This window comes from Rhyacophila brunnea, unplaced genomic scaffold, assembly GCF_057557595.1.
Source record: "Rhyacophila brunnea isolate RB1 unplaced genomic scaffold, BYU_Rbru_1.0 scaffold_2, whole genome shotgun sequence".
Lineage (NCBI taxonomy): Eukaryota > Metazoa > Arthropoda > Insecta > Trichoptera > Rhyacophilidae > Rhyacophila > Rhyacophila brunnea.
In genome coordinates, this window is record NW_028232859.1 from 53,719,088 (window position 1) to 53,740,186 (window position 21,099).

The 21,099-nt window shown below is 35.9% G+C and overlaps 1 protein-coding gene across 1 annotated transcript; it reads left to right on the forward strand.

Annotated features, from left to right (window-relative positions):
• The first annotated feature begins 16,822 nt into the window (after window positions 1-16,822).
• On the forward strand, window positions 16,823-20,875 carry LOC147072512 (uncharacterized). The gene is made up of 3 exons (XM_085947328.1): window positions 16,823-17,682; window positions 18,044-18,419; window positions 20,813-20,875. The coding sequence occupies exons 1-3, from the start codon at window positions 16,823-16,825 to the stop codon at window positions 20,873-20,875; spliced, it is 1,299 nt and encodes a 432-aa protein (XP_085803454.1).
• Window positions 20,876-21,099: the final 224 nt, after the last annotated feature.

Below are 21,099 nucleotides of genomic sequence, written 5' to 3' on the forward strand. Positions count from 1 at the left end.
ACGTTTTCTGCGGCTCCAAATAGTTTTATTAAAACTTAGTAAAATTCTATTGGCCTAAAAAGGCCAAGAGTGGTGGAAAGGACTAGTACGTGGGTGTCAACCTTTCATTTTGACATTTTAAATTTAAAGACTGCCATTCCCTTATTTAGTACACGAGTACCTATTCTGATACCTCGTTGGAAAGCTAAAAACTTTCCCCTTCGTTTGAACACGAAAAATCATATAAAATCAACTATTTTGCTGACGTCACCGTAACTACGTATTTAAAGGACATGTTCTAGAGGGTGCTTAAAACACCCCTATTAAGTCTTAATTTTGCGGAAATAAAGTAGAGTAAATTTAACCCGATTTAATTAGAAGATATCTCTATTAGAAAGTTACCAGGAACGGGAGATATACGTAAATTTATCCCGTGAGAGAAAGATATACATCTGCTATCCCTTACGGACTGTTTCCTGTTAAACCTCCATCCCGAGGGTATAAAAGGTGACATCCTTTTTCCGTAAAATCATTAGTTTCTACACTTCTCACCAGCGATCTCCTACTAAGCAGCAGTCCTTCCGCGGATACGAGATACGGTTCTCAGTAACATTCGTGAAATTTACCTACAATAAGTCCCCATCGACGGGCAAAAAGTAACGCGAATATCTCGTATCTGCCGGTCGTGACGTGTGCCGCAAAACGTAGCGCGAATAACACGTATCTGTCGGTAGTGACGTCGACCGCTAAAACGTAGCTCGAATACCACGTATCTGTCGATAGTAACGCGCTCGCGGAGTAATTTCATTTTTCATTACTCATCATACGAGGTGACGTAATCGGGATAAATTACGTGATCGGATTTGTTTTATAAAAACAAATTAATAAACTCAGTTTGTAATAATAAATTTTACAAATCTTTTTTTCGGAATTATAAAATAAATTTTTGAAACTTTATTAAGTAAACATAATTATAAAATAAACTTTTGTAAACAAATTCATAAACATAAAAACAAATTTTAGTAAATAAATTTGTAAACATTAAGCAAACCTTCTGTAAACAAGTCTGTAATCACAAATAAATATTTGTAAATACACTGTGAATATAAATAAACTTTATAAACAACAATAAAATAATTCTATTCTTTTTTATAAACCTAATACTGTGTGACCAAAGAATAATTTATATTTTCTTTCTTATGGGAAAATATTTCTCGAATTAAAAATATCCAAAGAATATCTGCGTATACATTCTCTGAATTAGGTGTGACTTTTCGGGAATTTGTGAAAGATTTCACAGAGATCCTATAGTGAACAAATAAATAGTTTGCTGATACTTTAATGAGATTTAATTACGGGAACAATGACAGTTAACCTTATTGTGTGACCGTGAACTCTAGTACCTGAATAAATTCGGCACCACACCAGCTGAGAGTTTTATTCGGGAATTCAAAAGTTGTGATACTACAAAGGAGATCCACCTCTCCTAATTCATCACTAGTCTCCTCAGTGACGGCCCGGTAGCATTATTGAGCTAGCCGTGAGCCGGGTCATGTCATTATGGCGCCCAACGTGGGGCATCTTCAGGTTGCGAAAACCTGAACGATCCTACAACTAAGATCTACTAAAAGATTTTAAAAACAATATATTGTGAAGTGTATCAATGAATTGTGGTTACCTGAGAGGTTTTAAGAACCTTATACCGGAGCTACAAGAGCGATCTACCTCAACTTTATAAATGTGAGTACAATGAAATAAAGTGTAACTCGCATTAACGAGGAACCAGTGATGAATACTTTTGAAAAATATAATTCGGAGAAGAATATATACGTAAAGGCGACTGTATATAGAATACTTTTCTTGATTTACTTGGAAAAGGAAAGAATAAATAAAATAAATACTTTTGGTAATTTATTAGAGTCAGATACCGACATTAAGCAAAAGTATGTCGATGAGACTATCCAAAGGATCTCTCTGACCCTTTTAAGCCATAAAGAAAGTATAAAAATAAATTGTGTTACTCACCGTAACAGAAATAATAGAATTAAGAATAAAATGCACAATAAAAATTTCGTGTGAATTTTTAAGCTTTTTTCTAAATTAAAGTTGAGTACCATACAAGTATAGGTACAAGAACCCGGACAAAGAAAAAAATTTTTGAAAAAAATAAATGTATACTACTTTGTATATTAAAATCTCGATAATTATCATAATTACCGTGACGTCATGGGTATAGGTACATGAAGGCCTGTACCTATTACAATATAAGATTTTAAACGGAGAAGATTGGACGCTTGTAACGGGAGTTGCAAGCCTTCAGGGTTATCAGCGACAAGCAGCGCATGCCCTCCAAAAACTTTAAACGTCGATTGCGGATGAACGGGTGGTCGTAGGAAGCTGAAAACCGGCGCAATCGATAGCTGAATTTTTATATGAATTTACGGTCGAAGGTCCGCTTCTTCCAACTCCAGGGGACGGAGGAATTCGAAGAAATTATGCCGAACCCTGTTCCGGGTCCGAGTGTAGAAGAAGACTTCATATTGGAAGAAGGTTTGCAAAACGCGCAAGTATTCCCCGAAGAGGATTCATTTTTGCAAGTAAGCACGTCGGATCCCAAACAAAAAATGGCACCACCAGAACCGGCCGTATGTACCCCGTGCCATGTTAAGCCGGAACTCCATTCCACCTATGAGGGTAGCCCAAAGCAGAGCGTTGAACTTTTTCTCCGACGCTGCAGAGAATATTGCGAAGCTGTGAAGTACCCAGCTGAGAATTGGACAGAGTTGGCTATGCGTCAGCTCAGAGGAAAGGCCAAGACTTGGGCCAAAAATATTGACACATCGGACAGTTGGCGGTCGTTTAGTAACGACCTGAAAGAGCACTTCGAATCACCTTCAAGGCGTCGTGCTCAACGAACGGAGCTCGAACATAAAGAGCAAGGACCTCAAGAGGGAGCTTATGGTTTCCTCCTGAAGAAGATGGAGTTAGCCGAGGTACTCCTTCCAGAGATGAAGTCGGAAACCCTGGCTTCGACCTTTTATGACCTACTCACTGTGAGCGATCAGATAAGGGTTAATCAAGAGAAATGGAAGACGATGGACGAGCTGCTTGAAGTAGCTCATACACTTCGACCATTGAAATCGGCATTGGCTTCCGTGCCATCTCCAGCAAATGCCGTCAAGGCGAATAATGAAAAGAGGCCCGCTCAGCAAAATACTTGGCGCGAGAAGCCGCGTTCGGTACAAGAGACTAACGCGAAATCTGATAAGACCACGGAGGCTGTTGATAAAAGGCCTCCACGGCAATCAGACCAGCAAAACGATTCGGAAAGACCTGCGTACCGCCCACGTCCTCGCATTGATGAGCGAGGCGGTGCCAGACAAAGGCGCTGTCAACATTGTCCTGGCTTCCATGAAAACAAGGATTGCCCAGACAGGCAAGCAGCTCAGCAGACCAGAAAGGAGCCATGAAGACGGCTCGCGGGCCGGGTTGATCGTCGATGGCTCCAAGACGACGAACACTGGCGGACCGCCGAAGAGAAGACTCAAGAAGGTGACACGAACGTTCCTCGAACGCCGTTCAGCCGAGTTCTAGCTAGTGACATAGACGCTCTTCTGGCGAATAGGGTTAACTGTGAAAGTGAACTGAAGGACACCCTTCCGGTGAAATCATTTAACCCTAAGGTTCACTGTGAGGTCGAAGCTGGCCCCAGTAACCAAGTTAATCTTTGTACAGGTCCTCTTGTAAAGGATAGCAGCGTAAGACCGGAGAATTATCGCAAACGCGATATTAATAATTCTGCTAGTAAAATAGTAGAAAATCTTAATAAAAAGAATAGCGGTAAGACGTTGTCCAATGTTGAGACTTCGCGAGCTAATAATTCTTTTACCGGCGGCGAAATAGAATATAAAAAGTTTTTAGATAAATTAGAATTAGGAAGTTATGAAATAAATGTTGGCAACAAGGAAGAAGGTTATCAAGATAAGCAGTTAAAGACAGCTAGCAGTGGATGCGGCGAAGGCGTAAGCAGTGGCGCTCTTGGTGTGCTGAGAACATCGGCAAACGTAAGTAACTGTAGTCTCGTCGATACTGACGACAGATCTCTTGTAACAAATAATTTAACGAATTATTGTGCTTCCGCTAACCATTTGTGTAAAAATATTAATAGTACTAATTATACTAAAGCCGAAGCTGGCAGTTTACTTGAAATTAATAGCGATGTATGTAGTTTAGATAGTCGATCGTCGTTGCAATCGAGCAACGAAACTTTAGGAAGGGACTCACCTTTTAAATTAGCGAACAGACCCCACGAGGCTGACGTTAAGAATATTATTAGGAAGAGTCGAACTAATCGTCGACTACAAAACATTAATACCTTCGGTAAATTAAGGCGAAATAAACTTAATGAAGAAGAGCTCATAGCATTAGATGACTATAATCGTTATCTTAAACAAAAATCAAGTAAATGTAAGTCCTTTAGTATTAAGAATGTTAAAAATAAGTTACGTAAGCTTAATAGGATTAATTTTGATAGCGTTAAGTTTGAACTAAGAAACATGAACTTAATGTACAAAGATAAAGCTAGATATAGTGACGAAAGAGTTGTTGTGTATGATCATCGTCTCAAAGGCGGTGATATACTCAATGACGGAGGACAAGAGTTATGGGACTCAGCTACGGTTGCCCATAACCAACAAAGCAAAATATCTACGGATTTTCTCGGTTCTGTAAATATTTTAGATCCTAGGGACAGGTGTAGTCGGGGACAGAATTTTGCGGCGTGTCAAAAGACACTACCATCTGTAACGACTGCAGACCGTCCAAATAGCGTAGTCAGAAGTACGTGGACAATTGTAGGTAGTACGTTGGATGCGCCGGGTGAAGAGAAATTGCCAACTACTGCAATTGCACGTAATAAAAATAGTTTACCTCATAAAGATTTAAATATTATATTTGATAAAAATGTTAGTAATAAGAGTGTATTAATAATATTAGTGTTAAAATTGATATACATGATTATGATAAGCGTGATATACATATCAGTGCTAAGTGTAATATATTTTAAATTAATAGCGGAAAGAGTGTTGCTAGTTAAGGCATGGGGAAGCGCATGGCTTCCACGCTAAGTCCTTTACTAGTATTCGGAGCTGCGGTGCGAAATAGTTTGAGAAGAATCTGGCTAATGAAAGAGCAGACGACCCGGTGGTATCACCTACGCCGCTTTCCAAAGCTACCAGCGACAGAGACGAGGGAGTGCACGCCCTGTCAGAACGTCGTATGGATGCGCAGGAATGTGCGCGGGAAGAACTACTGGCGAGTTCAGGAACAGATTCCGAACTTAGCGGTGGAGGAGCTGAAGTAGAAAGAATTGTTGACTCGACAATATCTAATGAAGAGATGACCCTTGGCGAGAGGCTGGATGCGTTGGACGCAGTCTTACAAGACGCCCCCATCAAGATAGCGCCCCCCAAGAGAGAATTTAGGAGGATGGGACGATCGGGAGGGCGGCGCCCTGCGAGGACCGACTTCCCGACGTCCGGGAGCAAAGATCAAGGTACTATCTTTGGCGAGTGGCGGGATGCGTTGGACGCTGTCTTACGAGACGCCCCCATCCGGAATGCGCCCCCCAAACGTCAGTATCAGCGTATAGGCCGATCAGGTAAGCGTCGCTCAAAGCGATCGCTACCGCCATCGCCTGTAAGCTAAGTCTCTAACTAAACCGAGCTATAAGTCTTCGAGCGGAGCGATAAAGAAATAAGTCTATTATCGAAGCGAGCGATAAGACTTCGAGAGGAGCGATAAAGGAATAAGTCTCTGATCGAAGCGAAAAACAAGTCTTTTCTCGAAGCGAAAGAGAAATAAGTCTTCGGGGAGAGCGAAACGAAGAACGTGTTGCTAATTAAGGCGTGGGGAAGTCCGTGACTTTCACGCTAAGTCCTTATTAGTATTCGGAGCTGCGAAACAAACAAGTCTTCGAGAGGAGCGATAAAGAAATAAGTCTATTATCGAAGCAAACCACAAGTCTTCGAGAGGAGCGATAAAGAAATAAGTCTATTATCGGAGCAAACAACAAGTCTTCGAGAGGAGCGATAAAGAAATAAGTCTATTATCGGAGCAAACAACAAGTCTTCGAGAGGAGCGATAAAGAAATAAGTCTATTATCGAAGCAAACCACAAGTCTTCGAGAGGAGCGATAAAGAAATAAGTCTATTATCGAAGCAAACCACAAGTCTTCGAGAGGAGCGATAAAGAAATAAGTCTATTATCGGAGCAAACCACAAGTCTTCGAGAGGAGCGATAAAGAAATAAGTCTATTATCGAAGCAAACAACAAGTCTTCGAGAGGAGCGATAAAGAAATAAGTCTATTATCGAAGCAAACAACAAGTCTTCGAGAGGAGCGATAAAGAAATAAGTCTATTATCGAAGCAAACAACAAGTCTTTCCTCGAAGCGAGAAAGAAATAAGTCTTCGGGGAGAGCGAAACGAAGAAAGTGTTGCTAATTAGGGCATGGGGAAGTCCTTGACTTCCACGCTAAGCCCCTAATAGTATTCGGAGCTGCGAAATGAAGACGTGTTGCTAATCTAGGCGTGGGGAAGTTCGTAACTTTCACGCTAAGTCCTTATTAGTATTCGGAGCTGCGAAATGAAGAGAGCGTTGCTAATTTAGGCGTGGGGAAGTTCGTAACTTTCACGCTAAGTCCTTATTAGTATTCGGAGCTGCGAAAAATAATTCTCTTGATTGGGATTGATTTCAAATTCTTGTAGAATGTAATATATAGCTAGGAGTATTGAGCGTTAGATTGAATAGGTTTGAATGACCCTATGTAATTTAATGTTAAAGGTATTGTCAGGGGAGTCTCCCTGGCATATCATGGTACTATGCCGTATTTTCTAGTAAGCGGGAACGTGATTCGCGACGGGAAGTCGAACTCTACTTCTGTCCATGGGTCGTAAAGGGAGCGTCTCCGTGAGTCCTCTTCCTTGCGGTTGTCCCTCGGCAGGAAAAGCAGTAGTCGTCCCATACAGCACTCACCGTCCTCGAAACAAAATTTTTAACTTCAGAATTATTGAATTATATAATTTTCTTTTATTAATTAGAATTTTAAGACCTGAATCTGGGCGAATATTAATTATAAAAAGTAAAAGAAAAACTTTGTGTGCATGCGCAGATTTTGTGTATTTTATTTTGAATATGCTTTACTGTTGCTTTATCGCTTTGCATATTACTGAGTCCTGAGGTGTGGCAATGGTGAATTGAGACTAGACATATACAGTTATGTCTTTATTAAGGGTGAGCATTTGACACGGACAAAAACGCCGACCTTCAGTTAGTGTTTATGGCAGAGTATGGTTTAACGACATAACTATACAAATCTAGCCTTGTAGTCAATTCTACTTCTCAATAGCCGTGCGACAACCTCACGACGAGGTACAAACAGAATATATAAGTCCCATGGTCCTAAACTATGGAAGAATCAAGAATGAAATGGTCAAAAAGACTATGAACAGGTAACCACTAGCGTAATCGTTTAGTAACAGGAAGTAAAATGTATGTTGTTAACCTTTTCTTTGTAAATGTAATAAAATTTTACGTAAAAAATTTCGCCTTCAAGAATCGAGACTGCTAGAGTGTAATTGGAACGCTGTGACCACAGGCCTCGAAATGACACGTCATGAAATTTCAAATCGATCTATTTCGGAAATAATTTCCGGGAAATCTCCATTAAACTTAGAAAATAAGTTATGGGAGAGATTGTTTACGTAAAATTAAGCAAGTACATGCTTCAATAACTTTTATAGCTATAATGGAAGTGTATGAAAATTGGAAAAGAAAATTGAATATTTATAAATTTATATACTGTATAATTGTAAATAAAGGATTTTAATACTAATTTTATCAATATAAGATAGAAGCTAACTACCGTTATAAAAATATTGTAAACGCGTATCTATATCTATAGACGCGTAATTATAATTATAGATTTTGTTAATGCTATAACTTGCTGACTATAATGAATATTGTAAAAGTAACAATTGGAAAAACTTGAGATTCTGGTATAGATGGGTTTCTACCCATAAACAATAATAAATCTTAATTGCCTCCTAAGTAATAAAAGAATCAAATACTGCGACTAAAAACACAAATTGGCGCGTGACCTTGAACCTTAACTGAATTCTGTTCGACTAGAATTTACGGCCCGGCTGTGTTGAGTTGCCGGATAAAAATAGATTCAAGGTTACGTTTAGATTACTATGGAAAAGCCACTATTAAGGACGAAATAAATTTGTAGTCGCTTGTAAATAACATCTTGTTAGGATTAAGCATTTATATATTTAAGTTGAAATGTTAAGTATAATATTATAGTATTTTCACGTAATAATGTTCGTCCGAAAGGTAAATATCGAATGAAACGTTTTCTGCGGCTCCAAATAGTTTTATTAAAACTTAGTAAAATTCTATTGGCCTAAAAAGGCCAAGAGTGGTGGAAAGGACTAGTACGTGGGTGTCAACCTTTCATTTTGACATTTTAAATTTAAAGACTGCCATTCCCTTATTTAGTACACGAGTACCTATTCTGATACCTCGTTGGAAAGCTAAAAACTTTCCCCTTCGTTTGAACACGAAAAATCATATAAAATCAACTATTTTGCTGACGTCACCGTAACTACGTATTTAAAGGACATGTTCTAGAGGGTGCTTAAAACACCCCTATTAAGTCTTAATTTTGCGGAAATAAAGTAGAGTAAATTTAACCCGATTTAATTAGAAGATATCTCTATTAGAAAGTTACCAGGAACGGGAGATATACGTAAATTTATCCCGTGAGAGAAAGATATACATCTGCTATCCCTTACGGACTGTTTCCTGTTAAACCTCCATCCCGAGGGTATAAAAGGTGACATCCTTTTTCCGTAAAATCATTAGTTTCTACACTTCTCACCAGCGATCTCCTACTAAGCAGCAGTCCTTCCGCGGATACGAGATACGGTTCTCAGTAACATTCGTGAAATTTACCTACAATAAGTCCCCATCGACGGGCAAAAAGTAACGCGAATATCTCGTATCTGCCGGTCGTGACGTGTGCCGCAAAACGTAGCGCGAATAACACGTATCTGTCGGTAGTGACGTCGACCGCTAAAACGTAGCTCGAATACCACGTATCTGTCGATAGTAACGCGCTCGCGGAGTAATTTCATTTTTCATTACTCATCATACGAGGTGACGTAATCGGGATAAATTACGTGATCGGATTTGTTTTATAAAAACAAATTAATAAACTCAGTTTGTAATAATAAATTTTACAAATCTTTTTTTCGGAATTATAAAATAAATTTTTGAAACTTTATTAAGTAAACATAATTATAAAATAAACTTTTGTAAACAAATTCATAAACATAAAAACAAATTTTAGTAAATAAATTTGTAAACATTAAGCAAACCTTCTGTAAACAAGTCTGTAATCACAAATAAATATTTGTAAATACACTGTGAATATAAATAAACTTTATAAACAACAATAAAATAATTCTATTCTTTTTTATAAACCTAATACTGTGTGACCAAAGAATAATTTATATTTTCTTTCTTATGGGAAAATATTTCTCGAATTAAAAATATCCAAAGAATATCTGCGTATACATTCTCTGAATTAGGTGTGACTTTTCGGGAATTTGTGAAAGATTTCACAGAGATCCTATAGTGAACAAATAAATAGTTTGCTGATACTTTAATGAGATTTAATTACGGGAACAATGACAGTTAACCTTATTGTGTGACCGTGAACTCTAGTACCTGAATAAATTCGGCACCACACCAGCTGAGAGTTTTATTCGGGAATTCAAAAGTTGTGATACTACAAAGGAGATCCACCTCTCCTAATTCATCACTAGTCTCCTCAGTGACGGCCCGGTAGCATTATTGAGCTAGCCGTGAGCCGGGTCATGTCACTAACCTAACCTACCCTAAACTAACAAATAATCCAGTATATCGGCTATTTTCAAAATATGTTTGCCGCTGTATCCAGGATAAACATATAGAACTTGAAATTTCTTGAATTCTTCGTTAAGCATTTTTGGTCGGAAGAGGTACCTAAATAAAAAGGGGCTTGGGAGTTTCTCAAATTCTCCGTTATTTTTTTCTGAGAAACAAAAAACCTGTACATTTTCAACAGATGACAACGCGTACAATATTTTTTCCCCAAATATTATAATTTTGGAGGCTCTGTACTATAAATCCACTTTGTAAAGATGGCAACACTGGTAGGTAGCTACGTTCATAGTTGATTATTGTTTAATATAAAACACTGACTAAAAGAAAGTGTTTACAAAATATATTAAAATAATAAAACGAAATAGTTTTATTTACTTAAGTACGTTATAGAAAAAGGCCACAAAATTCTTTTTAAATAGGTACCTAGGTACTTAGAGCCTTGGTTTTAATCTAACCCAGACAATGCTAATCTAGGTCTGGTCTACATTAATTGAATTAAAAGATATCTTGGTATCCATATTTTTATTATAATTTTATAAATGACTAAGTACAATCACTAGCATTGGTCGCAATGATACAATCCAGGTTTGCCCTAAGGAATTTGCCTAGCCCTATGCGAAATCCCCTCCTACAATCCATCAGTAGTGAAGAAGCATTTTCAAGCAAGAATTTTCATGCACATATTATTATCCAATTAAAATATTATTTTTCCCCCAGATAAAGTAGGTATCATGTATAATTATATAAGGATATTATTATATTATTTTGGTTTACGTATATCATCACCATCATCAGCCTGAATCTATCCACTGCTGGATGAAGGCCTCTTCAAGATGCTTCCACTTCTCTCGGTCCTATGCGTTGCGTTGCCACGTACTTCCGCAGAATGTATATATACTAGAATACTAGTATAATAATGCTTTTTTCACACCGGTCGCGGTGGTCTAAAGGCTGAGCATGCGACAAAACTATCATATTGCTTGAAAACAGATGTTAACAAGAAGAGAGAATTTCGTGTGACATTACGAAAATTGCATGCCTGAGTACTATACAATAATTACTATTATCTTATTTCAATTATTTCCACGAATTTAATACTAATTAGTAATTACCACTACCTTACGATATTAATACTTACCTCTTATTTTTTAAATTATATATATCTTCTTTTTTCAGTTGTTTCCTCATGACTGAGGATTATGATCGTTCTGGAATGCAGTTATACTTTGAGTGATGTAGACAGTCCTCTGCTTCTCCCAGGGCAACACGAAGGTTGCACCAGGAAGCATTTTATACTAAATAATATTCAAACTTTTCAACTCTTCCAATATTTTGCGGTTTATTTTATTTATAAACAATAAAGGTAGGTACATTTTTATAATGAGCCACTTTTCTCCAGTTTTGTAGCACAAGTTTCTTGAGATATCCATGTCATAGGAAATTACTCTATGTTTTCGAATCTTGGCAAAATCGTATTTTTCTTCCCAGCATAGTATAAGTGGTAGGTACAGTAATTTATGAGTTAAATTTTAAATGTAAAAAATTTAAGTGTAAAATACTAGCATCTATGGGGTATTTAAAAATAAAGTGACTGTCTACTGCTTGAAAGATACATTTTTATACAAAACACCCAAAAAAAATAAGTAATCGCTTAAAGAGAAGGTAGTTAATAGCACCTGTACATGTACATAAACTTACTTGCACCAATAGTGTGTATTTTAAACTATCGCGATAATAACGGTTTACACGTGAAGTGTCAAAATCGCATTTTTCAAGAGTAGGTGACCGACACGTGGTGTTGTCATTTAATGGTACTATTTGAGAGGTTGTGAAAATCGGTTAACCTAAAAATGAGTCTGCGCGGTGCGGTGTAGCTGGTATTTTTACCGGCAGATTCACTACTATCGTTGTACTGCGAAGGCGCAGATATTGCACTGTCCAATTGTCGTGTGAAAATTCAGAAGCTTCTGAACTTTTTTGATAAATGCATGCAATCTTGCAATTTGCACGTTTGTTTACACGTGCATTTTTGTGTTATGGCCGCGATAACACATAGTGTCAGCAGTAAATCCATGCACGTGTAAACAGTGTAAGACATATAAAATATGAAATAATGGAATATATGCATATCGTCATCGAGCTGTTCTTTTGTTCAGGTGTATTATAACCACCACATTGTTTAGTAAAACACTCGATGTTCTAAACTAGCACCAAAACCAAAATATAATTAATTGCAGAAACCCCCAATTTAACATGATGTCTCATTTTAATGGAGCTATAAGATCTCAAATTTACAAAGTAAGCACATCAGAGCTATTGCAAAGACTCGATAGTCATGAGCTCCGCACTACCTTCTAGACCAGGGATGGCAAATAAGATTTGATCGGCATGCCAAAATAAGACGATTTTTTTTAATTCGTGGCGAGTGCCATTCCTTTTTAGGTTTAATCTAAATCATGTTTATTGAATATTCAAAAAAAAAACAATTGGGTACATTGGTAACTATATTGTTTATTGAATATATAAAAAAATGATACACATAAAATGAAAGAAAATAAGGAAATATAATAACATTTACATAATAACACTAATTTTTGTTTGAGGTTTTTTGTTTCGTTTTGTTAGCTTTTTATATCAAGCTGATATGTCGTTGATTGAAAATTAATATATGCTGCTGAATCTTCCTTTGTCAAGCTACTTCTAGTCTTTGAATGTAGGTACATGATTCAATATAGAAAAAAATACTTTCACAAAACTATGTGGAAGAAAAAATGGTCAACAAGGAGATTGCTAGTTATATAACAGATATAAAAGTATCAGGCATGCTTTTCCATGTTTTTAGTACTATTTTTTTCAATTCAGCATTCAGATTCATGAAATTGAGAAAGCCAATGACATTCAATACATTTTCACATGTTTACAAATTTTTCAGTCCAAATAGGATTAGATTTCAAATCAATAATTTCAGTAAGTACATATACATCAACATGATTTCGCTTTGATTTTATATTAAATATGTGAATATTAAAAATTAAGAGGAATTAATTTTTTTGGCGTGCCAAGTTGTGACGTAGTTGTGTGTAGACAGTTATTCAGAAAATTTAAAGTCTACTGGCGTTTTTGTGCTCATAAAGTAGTTTTTTTCTCTCCTATGAAATTAAAATTTTGTCACATAGACGGTTTTATTTAACAGCTCAGAGTTAATATGTTTTTTGTTGTTTTATTCAAGATTGAGAACTTTATATGTAGCAAAACATCTTGCCTTGGATTGTTCTGGGCATTTTGCCGTATGCATCTGCATTATAAATGCTTACTTTTCATTCTGATCAGAACAAGTACAAGAAAGTTTCTTCTTAGTTAGTTAGGTTAGTAAAATAATATATGAAAATATAGATATTGCAAAAAATAATCAATAAAGAGAAATTTTAAATAAATAAAAAAAAATGCATTTAAAAATTATTTATTTACAATAAGTAATAATCCAGTTGCAATTTACAATGCGATTTAAATGACAATAGTAATATTAGGAGAAAACCAATTATATTATGTTGATAATTGTGACGTATAAAATCAAGTCCAGATATGTCCAAATTTACTGAAATGTGTTTTATTATTTAGATATGTAGGGGAAGTAGTTCTCTATGGAGTAATCTAAAGTGGAGGATACCATGAACGGAAAAGTGCAGCAGATAAGAGGAATCTGTAAGTTTTTAAATTGATTTTGTTGTCACATAATATTTTACGATCAGCTATCAAAACTTTAACATTTGGAAAGTAGTTTTCACATATTAAATGATTTCACAAATAAATAAATGAAAACACATAAAACAGTTTGTTTCACAAAATAAGAATCATTCGCCGCTCATTGTAAAATATAAGTTAACTGAATTTTGACAACTACACATTGGTAAAAATGTTTTCACCGTTAAATAATATATTGCACAAAGAAAAGGTTGAAATTCACAAATGTCAAAGTAATAATTGTAGCAGCAATACAATACAAGGGTATCTTGAATTAATGTAGGATCGTCAAAAAACAACCAATTAATACTAAATTTAATATTGATGAAAGTAATATTAACAACTTTTCGGTGGTTGATTTGGTTTGTATCTATTCAATTATTATATAGGTACTGACATGCCCATTAACTTCCCGTCTTAAATGGGAAGTCGGAAATAAGGTTTTGTAGGCCTAAAGTGCGGCTCTTGACCTCCTAAGTCAATTAGCGGAGCAGAAAAACCTATGATCGTCATATGATCCTATACCTACCATCTGACACGAAGTTAGTGTTTGAAAAAGAGTATGGTTTAACGACATAACTATACAATTCTAGCCTTGTAGTCAATTCTGCCACTCAATAGCCGTGCGACAACCTCGCGACAAAGTACTTATAAGATGTATATAAGTCCCGTTGCTCTTGTTGACAAGCCAAAAAGCGACTACTCAGTACAAACTATGGAAGAGCAGAAATAAAATTGGTCAAAAGACCATAAACAGGTAGTAAGTAAGAATAATTGTTTAGTAATAGAAGATAAATGTATTATTGTTAACACTTTTCAATAAATGTAATTAATGTAAATGAAAAATTTATGTAAAAATTTCACTTCAGAAATCGAGAGTTCTCATGCACAATTGTAACGATGTGATCAGAGACTCCGATGTACTCGTTCGGTAGATTTTTGTGCTGTCATTTTTGAAATGTGTATTATGTGCTTGATATCTATAGAACTTTGAATATAAAACATGTGAAAAATTGTTTGCATGAAATATGATAAGTACATACTTGATTAAACTTGGTACAAGTATTAGGAATGTATAAAAATAGAAAAATTGGTACTTATAAATTCCTGTGCTGTACAATTATGAACAATGAAAATTTATGCTAATTAAATTAGATTAAGGTAGAGCTAAGCTATTATTGTAAAAATATTGTAAACTCGTACATATGTTTATGTACGCGTAGTTATAAAATACAGATTTTTTATATGCTAAAAACCCGCGAATTCCATTAAATATTGTAAAAATAACTAGTAGAGAATCTCGAGACCTTGCCTTAGATGGGTTTCTACCCATAAGCAACAGTAAATCTTGATCGCACTTCAAATGAATGAAGAAATAAGATATTAAAATTTCATACGTAAAAATAGCTTTTGACCCTGAAAATTTACGAAAAATATCCCGCCGAAATATTCGGATCAGCTGTTTAGCGTTACGCGGAGAAATTAGATTAAAGATTGCATTTGAATTACTATATTAAAACTCCATTAAAAGATGCATAAATTAGTGGTTGCTCATGATTAACACTTCTGTTAAATTAAGGCATTTACATGTTTACATGTGAATATTGGGTATACCGTTGTAATATTATTATGTGATAATTTCCGTTCTGAGGGAAATTACCGAATGAGAAAGTTATTTCGGGACCGACTAGTTTTATTAAAGTTAGATAAATTTCTATTGGTTTAGAATGATTTAGAGTGGTGGAAAAATATCATGGGGAATTTTGATGGGCGTAACGCCTTCATTTTATCGTTTTAGATTAAGGGTTGCCATCCCCTTATCCCATACACGAATACTTATTATGATAGCTTATTGGAAAGCTAAAAACCTTTCCTTTCTTTTGGATGCATAAAAATATACAAAATCAACTATTTGTTGTGAGTCATTCTAACTACGTATTTACGAAACGTATTCCGGAGGCTATAGAAATAACCGCGGCCGAAGCGTGGTTTTGTGAAAATAATATAAAGTAAATTCAGCTCGACTTTATTGAAAGTTATTTCTATTAGAAATGTATCATAGATAGAAGATATACCTAAATTAACTTTTGTGCGAAAGGGACAGATTTGCTATCCCTTACAGACTATGTTTTACTGGATCTCAATCCAGAGAGTATAAAAAGGGACCCCTTTTCTATACAAGTAACAGTTTACCAGTCCAGCAGTTCATCAAGTCGTCGATAGTAAGTCCTCCATCGGCGAGGCGCATTCGTACGCGAAAATCAGTTTCAAAGTCCTCCATCGGTGAGGCGAGTAGTAACGCGAAAAACCGGATGCCAGTTAACTATCAATCATGACGTATTCGGCGGAGTAATATATTTTTCATTCTGTTCCGGAAAAAGCCACGGGGATTTCCTACGTGTTTTTCGGGATGACGTAATCGAAATAAATTACGCAAGAGTTTGTTTTTAAATGAAAACAAATTAATAAATCTTAATAAAGTTTGTAAATATAAATAAACTATTAGCAAATAAGTTTGTAAACATTAATGACTTTTAATAAATAAGTTTATAAATATAAATGAACCTTCTGTAAGCAGTTAATAAAATAAAAACTACTTTATAAAATTAATATTATGTGAATACAATAGATACGACTGTGACATTGTATAAGAAAATATTTTACGAAATAAAAATATTTACCGAACATTTACGTGTACATTCCTCGAATTGAGTGTGAACATTTCGAAACTTTTTGAAGGGTTTCAAAATAAATAGTTTACGGACATCTTCATAAGTTTTAATTGTTTGAACAATAATAAATAATATGATTGTGACACTGTGAACAGAATATGTGTGCTCAGACTAAAAACTAAATTTTTCAACCTATCGATCATCAATGTACACGCAGAAACAGAAGATAAAGATGACCTAATAAAAGATACGTTCTAGAATAAATTAGAAGATGTCTATGATAAAGCCCCCTCAAATGATATAAAAATTATAATCGGGGACCTAAATGCAAAAATCGGCAAAGAACAAATATATCAGGGAACAATAGGCAAAAACAGTTTACACAATGAGAGCAATAATAACGGAATTCGGATCATAGACTTTGCTATATCCAAAAACATGGTTATAAGCTCAACCCAGTTCCCTAGAAAAGACATACACAAGTGGACATGGACCTCTCCTGATGGCAAACACCATAATCAAATCGATCATGTACTGATCGACAAAAGGAGTGCCTCTAGTGTAACAAAGGTACGAAGCTATAGAGGCGCCAATTGCGAGTCTGACCATTATCTACTGTGCATGTCTTATAGATGCCGTATAACATGTAGAAAAACAGACAAGCACCAACGAGCGCCACAAATAAATATCGACAGCCTTGAAGACCCAGAAGTTGTATGCCAATATCAGGACTCTCTAACCGACAATCTTCCTGAATCTGATGCAGCAATCTCCACTGAAGATGCCTGGAACAACATCAAAAATGCTATCGCACTCCCAGCTGAAAAGAGTGTAGGCAGTAGCCCTAGAAGAACCAGAAGTAACTGGTTTGATGAAGACTGCTCAGTAGCCATACAGAAAAGAAATGACAAGACTATAACAACAAAGAAGCGAGCATACCTAAACGCAACAGTGCTTAAAATGGAAAATGACTTTAGGAATAACAGATCGAGAGACGCATACAAAGGGGTCAACTTTTTCAAAAAAGGATTTATACCCACCACCAGCCTATGCCGGACGAAAACGGGAGAGATTATAGGTGATGAAGAAGGAATTAAACGAAGATGGATGGAATTCTTCAAGGAACTCCTGAACCCTAACTTACAGGATGAAAATACTCCACCGGATCCGCGACTACAGCACCAGTGCAACGAACCATGCATCTCTCCACCCACGCTTAGTGAAACCGAAAGAGCTATTATGACACTAAAGAATCATAAAGCACCAGGAGCCGATAACATCCCTGCAGAACTTCTAAAGTATGGTGGACACCGATTAATAGCAGCAGTGCATGAGTTAATGCTTAAAATCTGGGAGTCCGAAAGCATTCCAGCGGATTGGCAGATCAGCGTTATCTGTCCAATATATAAAAAAGGAGACAGAGTGCGATGTGAAAATTTTAGAGGGATATCACTCCTGAGCACAAGTTATAAGGTATTCACAATGATCCTGAAGACAAAACTGGAAGGTTACGCGGAAAACATAGTAAGTGAATATCAAGCTGGCTTCAGGGCAGGAAGGTCTACAACGGATCAGCTCTTCACAGTTCGCCAAATACTGGAAAAATGCTGGGAATTCGATGTGGACATTTATCAGCTCTTTATTGATTTTATTAAGCAGGCATATTGACAGCATCGACCGGGAAAAACTATTCACTGTCCTTCTGGACTTTGAAATCCCACCAAAACTAGTCAGGCTTGTTAGAATCACACTGCAGAATACACTCTCCCAGGTGAAGGTGAATGGCCAACGGACGGAGGGCTTTGAAGTATCTCGGGGTCTTAAGCAAGGAGACGGATTGGCTCCCATGCTGTTCAACTTAGCCCTCGAATCCGCTATCAGAAAGTCTCAAGTGAACAGGAGCGGCACTATATTAAGCAGACCGAGCCAATTGGTTGGCTACGCAGACGACCTCAACATGATGGGTAGATCCATACAGATTGTGAAGAAAGAATTTGACCACCTCCAAAGGGCCGCACTAAAGATTGGCTTAAGAGTAAATGAAAACAAAACTAAAGTCATGGTACAAAGCCGACAAAATCAGAGTAGGCTGGGCCAAAGTTCCAGTTTTGGAAACCATCAATTTGAGGTTGTCAACCGGTTCACATACCTGGGTTCCAATATTACAAAAGAGAACGAGGAACTGGAAGAAATAAAAGCCCGAATAACCGCTGCAAATAAATCGTACTTCTCATTGCTGCCCATATTCAAATCCAGAAATGTCCACAGAAAAACTAAGACGCGGCTCTATAAAACCGTCATACGCACAGTCGTTGAATACGGGTGCGAGTCATGGACGCTAAATGTGAAAGCAGCTGAAATGGTGGATTGCTTTGAGAGAAAGATCCTTAGGCGGATATACGGACCCATGAATGATGGTGGGGAGTGGAGAATTAGGTACAACACGGAACTATACCGCTTATACCAAGATTCAAAACTCTCCAACTTCATAAAACTCCAGAGGCTAAACTGGGCAGGCCATGTCCAGCGCATGCCTGAGTCACGATCCTCGAAGGAAACCCAGGAGGGAAAAGGCCAGTGGGAAAGCCACGCACACGATGGGATGATAATGTTACAAAAGATGCCAACCAGATACTAAAAATCAGGAACTGGAAAAGACGTGCGGAGGACCGTTCCGGCTGGAGGACAGCGGTGGAGGAGGCCAGGGCTCGACTTGAGCTGTAGCGCCATCGAAGAAGAAGAAGTATCCTGGGAAAATAATTTTATATGGCGGGATGGCCTAAAAGGATTAGACGGGCTTTCACAGAGACTCATTTATTGGCCGCAATAAAACATTAACAAAAATATACAAAATGCAGTCAAAGAAGCATTTATTGGTTTCTACATACATATTGAAGAATTCTTCATAATTTTAAATTTTTGGGCTTGGTGCCTTATATTATACCTATATATTATAATAGAAATTTAGGAAGGGATGAAACAAATAAAACATCGTGTAAATGGTGAAATGTACACAGAATAATTTATTTGTTTAACTTTCCCATTGATTAGCGACTGAGAATTTTTATCATTACTTACAAATAAGTATTAAGTACCTACCTATTGTGTTTGTCACTAGTGACCTAATTGGTATTAATTTATATTATTTTATGATCAACGGTTTATAATTATAGTTATTTTGTTTAACATTTAATTAATACTTATACCATGTCTGATCGCGCAAAACATATATTGCATTTAGCATCGGATGGACTTCAAAATAAAATGTCAATTAATTTTGAAAAATCTAGTAGTGGTGAGAGTGGTAAGTACATACCTCCATTTACATACTTTTTACTTATTCATTATGATTGTTTTATTATTATGAAAGTTATTAGCTATTTAATCCTCGTAAAAATGGACAGAGTTTACATTTTGTATAATAACCTCAATAAAAAAGAATTAGATATGAATGAAAATTGATATTAAACCCTGTTTCTTTGAAAGTTTATAATGAAACGCTTGGATAATGATATCTACTATTTAAAGAAAATACTACTTGATAACCAATTAGCTCATGTTTATATTAAGTTGATTAATTTATAAATTTAATGCATAACGCAATGATTGCTGTTTTGCGCCAACCCTCTAAAATAATTTAATTTTGTGCATTTCTTCATTGTAATTCATACTTATCTGTATTTTTATATACCTAACTACTTTACTATTTAAATGAGAAATTTTATGAATATCTACCAAATCATGGTATCTTATGTGCTTGCGTATTGGTTTACAGATTACACTTGTATATTGGATGAAGCAAGTGGCGTATTCCGCAATGTGAAAAACATGGTAAATGAAGAATCCCTTGACAATGATGAAGTCATAAGTAAGCATAATATGATATAACCACTATAACAACGTAAGACTATTAAAATATTATTCGATTCTTGGTGAAGAGACTGTGTGTGTATTAACCATTTATGTAATATTATTTGACATAATTTCACAACAAACAGGACCGTTTTTTTATGCTTCAATAGAAGATTTTATTTTTTTAAAGATTTTGTGTTGGTTTATAAGTTTTATAACACTATCCAATCAAAGTAGAAGAAACTAACCCTCATAGGTAGTAAATTATGGGGAATAAGTATTTGAATTATATTGCGTTTTATATTGATAAAACCTATTTTTTTGTTATCAAAAATAACTAAATGATTTTAGTTGTAGCAAACGATCTATGTATTTTCTGAATATCACGAAATATTGAGATGTTAGAAAAGATTTATGTTTTAATATTTCTGAAAAATAAGAAATTCTATAAGGTTAGGTACTGTAAACTCATCTTTAGGAATGTTTTTTACTGGTATCACTCCGTTATCTACTTTTTAAATCATAGGGTATGTACATTGGAGTATTAAATTATAATTTCATATTTTGTTTTTACAGATTCTGACGATACGACAGATAAGCATTACAATTCTAGCTATTCAGAATACTGTCCCAGTATAATTTCGTTTACATCAAGTGCTCCAGATATTGACGAATATTTTAAATGCGCATCTTCTGAAGTTTTGGATTACTTAATGGATGAAATATCTAAACCGCAAACTGATTCAATACAAACATACCGCAATGATTATCAAGATATTGCGATTCCGTCCACTTCAATGCATTGCAATGACACAATCGCCATTCCAGAAATCATAATGGACAATGATACCTTGACAAATGAA

Excerpts from the sequence above, each read along its gene's own strand:
- LOC147072512 (XM_085947328.1), top strand. The coding sequence starts at position 16,823 with ATGGTTATAAGCTCAACCCAGTTCCCTAGAAAAGACATACACAAGTGG. Across the intron at positions 17,683-18,043 it reads ATCCCTGCAGAACTTCTAAA|GCATATTGACAGCATCGACC; the intron begins GTATGGTGGACA and ends TTTATTAAGCAG. Across the intron at positions 18,420-20,812 it reads CACTAAAGATTGGCTTAAGA|ATTCTGACGATACGACAGAT; the intron begins GTAAATGAAAAC and ends TTGTTTTTACAG.